Raw genomic sequence first — 5,000 nt, 5'->3', positions numbered from 1 at the left:
CAGTTAAAATTAACGTATTTTTATTAACTAACATCAAAGATTAAAAAATGCATGTCTCAGTCAGTGGCTGACAACTTCAATTGTATTTTTTTATGCTTCAGGCCTATTTAAAAACCCAATTCAGATCGCAAATTTAACGAGAAAAATTAGGAAATGCAACAATATCCATCCAGGAAATAAAAGACACACATTAATACGCATATATTGCCTCAAACTGATATATTCCCATTGTGCTTAAATGACCACAGCTGAAGGAGAACGAGTAATTTGCAATAATGAGCAACTGTGTATTTGAGTGCCTTTTATCAGAGAGTATTTATTAGAGACGGGCCGCTTCAGTTCAAATGAATGGAGAAATCGGAACGCCCAACGGACATTGAAAGTCCCGCCTTACATGTAAAAGAGCCAATCACCTTTTAGATACAGACATCGCCTGTCAATCAACTGTAGTACGCGCATGCGCGTTAGTTATACAAGCTGAGAAAATCACATACTTTAGCGTAATACGAGGTACAGAAGCAACATTTATGATATCAATATTGTCATGTTTTATTTCTGATTTGAAATATGTTCTTTGCTCGTAATCTTGACCAACCGTTTGGGAGATTTTTGTCTTTCTCCATTCAAGTAGATAGGAGCTGCACTGTCATGACTGGAAATATTCTCCCGAGAGCGTCTCAGAGAGGCCCGACAGTGGACTGACTCGCTTGAGAGACTTTTATGCATCTGAAAGGTGCACTTGTTTAGTGTGGCCTTAGACTCACACTGACACCTAGTGGTGTGGAGCATCATTCAAACAACTGTTTCAGAGACTGATGCCACAGTAGAAATTCTACGATCTGAAAAAACAGCAAAACCTTTTAATAAACACATGCACAACAAAATTCGTTTTTCATATTTTTATTGTTGCTGGAGGCCCTACGACAACATAAACTGTAAGCTTTACAAAAACAGACCAAAACAAAAACGTGAGAAATTATGATCCATCCTGAAAACCACGAAACCGTCTGATGCTCTCCGATGGACAGAGACACGGAGGACAACGTTTGCTGTGTTTTACTTAATGAAACACACACACACACACACACACACACACACACCTGCGTTGACTCAAACAGAGTTTAATATTAACAGCAAGAATAATATTAATGGTCATAATACATGTATATATTTATATATTTAAATGTCCTCCGCCTCTCTTTGTGTATTTCTGACACGTATATGTGAAAGGGTGAAACTGCTTGTTCTCATATTCTGGTGGCTGTGGAGAAGCTCCGCCCCCACGGTGATGTCACAGAGCCAGTCAGACAGAAACAAGCCAGCTCTGTCTTAATACTACATGATTACAGACCCGAGAGACAGACAGGTGCAGTGAAACTTACAAAAACAAAAAGTGTCGCCTTTTCTCCTTTGATGGACAGACAGACAGCTGTGAGTGAGACGGACAGACAGAGAGTGAGACGGGTAGGTGTGGTCTCTAGCTTTGCTGTTTGCGTTGGCTAAGCGCAATCATCAGGTCGTTCTTCAGGGCATCCTGCTTCGATTTATCCGCCAGCGTCTGAACGCTCCTGAAAAACACCAGAACATTACAATGAGTCATTCCCATTCCGCCATTCCTTGTGCCGTCACTCAAATGTGGCATGTCACACATTCAAAGGTTTGGGTTAATATTAATGTTTTATTATGGTCTATAGGGTCATCACAGGTCCACCAGCATGCTCTCGCACACTATAAGAGCTTTGAATCCATCATGCCGTGTGTTCTGCATGTGCATACAGTATCTGAGGCCGTGTAGAGTCACAGCGACCGCTCGAGTCTTCTCAATCTGTTCCTCGATTCATCGACCCCTTCCAGAGACGCCAAACACGACTCGTGTGCTACGAGTGACTCAGTTTCATTGAACGGATTCGTTAAAACACGTTTACACAATCCTTTATTAAAACGTGCGTCTGCGAATCTACACGTCTAACAAAGAGACTCGAGTCTTTAGCAACCAGATGGGGTTACCTTAGCAACCAAGTAACAAATCAGATATCTCTGCACCAGAACATCGTAGAGACTTCTGGGTTGACTTATTTCACTCAGGATAGCAAGGAGCCATGTTAAGTATCACCCTGGTAACTGCCTAGCAACCAAATGGGGTTACCCTAGCAACGAAGTAGCAAAGCACATATCTGGGTACCTCAGCGAGTATTGACGCTAACTAGTCGAGAGTTTGAATTCAGGGCGTGCTGAGTGACTCCAGTCAGGTCTCCTTAGCAACCAAATGGGCCCAGTTGTTAGGGAGGCTAGAGTCACATGGGGTAACCTCCTCGTGGTCGCTATAATGTGGTTCTCGCTCTCGGTGGGGCGTGTGGTGATTTGTGTGTGGATGCCACGGAGAATGTGTGAAGCCTCCACACGCGCTACGTCTCCACGGTAACACGCTCAACAAGTCACGTGATAAGATGCGCGGATTGACGTCTCAGACGCGGAGGCAACTGAGATTCATCCTCCATCACCTGGATTGAGGTGAGTCACTACGCCACCACGAGGACTCGGAGTGCATTGGGAATTGGGCGTTACACATTGGGAGAAAAAAGAAAAGAGTTTCAATAACACCCATAAGTTATTGTCATGTGTACATCAGTCACTTTTACACATTCATAACAGTTCCGCCCCTTTTCATCATGATCTGCACGAATCACAAAAGTGACCGATTTGGTTTTGAAATGGCACATTAGCATCACTGATATACAGGAAATGTCATTGCTCATTGGGTTTATTTAGAGAAAAACATGCTTTAACTGGACTGTATGATGTTTTCATCACGAGCACAAAGGCGACAGTTCAAACCTACAAACTTGCAGTTACGAGTCCACAACTTAAAACCACTACACCACACATTCTGCTCATTCCCAAAACAAGCTCATTAATATTCATGAGCTGCACACAATGCACGTGCATGCAGTTAGTGTTCGCTGAGAGGTCAGATCAGGTCAAACACACACAGGCCTGTACCTTTGACCTCTGACCCTAGTCAATGTAGATCTGACGCTGGGTCAGAACCTGAGAGAGCTCGCGCTGCAGCTGACGATACTTTTGATTGTCAGGAAGAGACTCGATAGATCTGAAGCCACAGATGGATGGAAACACAAGACAGTCAGGATGAAGAGGGATTTGAGTGATCGAGTGCTTTTCTGGAACTAACCGAATGCATGAGAGGCGCTTGATCACTCATACGAGAATACACAAACAATATTGAGATCAATGATATTCCTCTGACACAGTAACATTTATTTGTGATCGTAGGACCTATAAAGGGTGTACTTCACTACTCTCTGAAACAATATCAATGTTTTATTACATACTTGTACAAATCCATATAAATATTTCAAATCAAATATATTTATTTGGATTTACGCAAACACAGGAAAAGTAGTAAATATTTCCCAGATAATATTGGAATCATTTCTTTGAGTACTTTATAAAAGCCATTATTGAAGTCATTGTGATATCAAGTTTTCCAAGAGGACCATCACATTTGGGGGTCCCCGTGTTAAAGCACTTGACTAAAGACCCGATGACGCCCATCCAGTGCAGAACAAGAGAACAGAGGAACACACAGAACCCAGCGACTCCTTCACGAGATTCACACACACCCTGCACAGAGAACACACACACTGTGTACACACACACACACACACCCTGCACAGAGAACACACACACTGTGTACACACACACACACACATCCTGCACAGAGAACACACACACACACACACACACACACACACCCTGCACAGAGAACACACACACTGTGTACACACACACACACACACACACACACACACCCTGCACAGAGAACACACACACTGTGTACACACACACACACACATCCTGCACAGAGAACACACACACACACACACGCACACACACACACCCTGCACAGAGAACACACACACTGTGTACACACACACACACACACCCTGCACAGAGAACACACACACTGTGTACACACACACACACACATCCTGCACAGAGAACACACACACTGTGTACACACACACACACACACGCACACACACACACCCTGCACAGAGAACACACACACACACACACACACACACACACCCTGCACAGAGAACACACACACTGTGTACACACACACACACATCCTGCACAGAGAACACACACACTGTGTACACACACACACACCCTTCACAGAGAACACACACACTGTGTACACACACACACACACCCTTCACAGAGAACACATACACTGTGTACACACACACACACGCACACACACACACCCTGCACAGAGAACACACACACTGTGTACACACACACACACGCACACACACACACCCTTCACAGAGAACACACACACTGTGTACACACACACACACGCACACACCCTGCACAGAGAACACACACACTGTGTACACACACACACACGCACACACACACACCCTTCACAGAGAACACACACACTGTGTACACACACACACACGCACACACACACACCCTTCACAGAGAACACACACACTGTGTACACACACACACGCACCCTGCACAGAGAACACACACACTGTGTACACACACACACACACACACCCTGCACAGAGAACACACACACTGTGTACACACACACACACACACACACACACACCCTGCACAGAGAACACACACACTGTGTACACACACACACACACACACACACACACACCCTGCACAGAGAACACACACACTGTGTACACACACACACACACACACACCCTGCACAGAGAACACACACACTGTGTACACACACACACACACACCCTGCACAGAGAACACACACACTGTGTACACACACACACACGCACACACACACTGTGTACACACACACACACGCACACACACACACACACCCTGCACAGAGAACACACACACTGTGTACACACACACACACACATCCTGCACAGAGAACACACACACACACACACACACACACATCCTGCACAGAGAACACACACACT

The 5,000-nt window shown here is 44.8% G+C and overlaps 1 protein-coding gene across 2 annotated transcripts in view; it reads right to left on the bottom strand.

Annotated features, from left to right (window-relative positions):
- Positions 1-1,068: 1,068 nt before the first annotated feature.
- The window catches only part of LOC127639336 (F-actin-capping protein subunit beta isoforms 1 and 2), a 14,728-nt gene continuing 10,796 nt past the window's right edge, over positions 1,069-5,000 (bottom strand). Inside the window, exons 9-10 of one of the 2 annotated variants that reach the window (XM_052121270.1) lie at positions 3,001-3,109; positions 1,069-1,568 (exon numbers count right to left, since the gene is read on the bottom strand). In XM_052121270.1, coding sequence (XP_051977230.1) covers positions 3,016-3,109 — 94 coding nt within the window. In that variant the 3' untranslated portion in view covers positions 1,069-1,568; positions 3,001-3,015. The remainder of the gene's footprint in view (positions 1,569-3,000; positions 3,110-5,000) is intronic. The other variant, XM_052121272.1, reaches the window with a different exon arrangement.

This window comes from Xyrauchen texanus, chromosome 48 (assembly GCF_025860055.1).
Source record: "Xyrauchen texanus isolate HMW12.3.18 chromosome 48, RBS_HiC_50CHRs, whole genome shotgun sequence".
Classification (NCBI taxonomy): domain Eukaryota; kingdom Metazoa; phylum Chordata; class Actinopteri; order Cypriniformes; family Catostomidae; genus Xyrauchen; species Xyrauchen texanus.
This window is presented reverse-complemented; position numbering and strand designations above follow the sequence as displayed.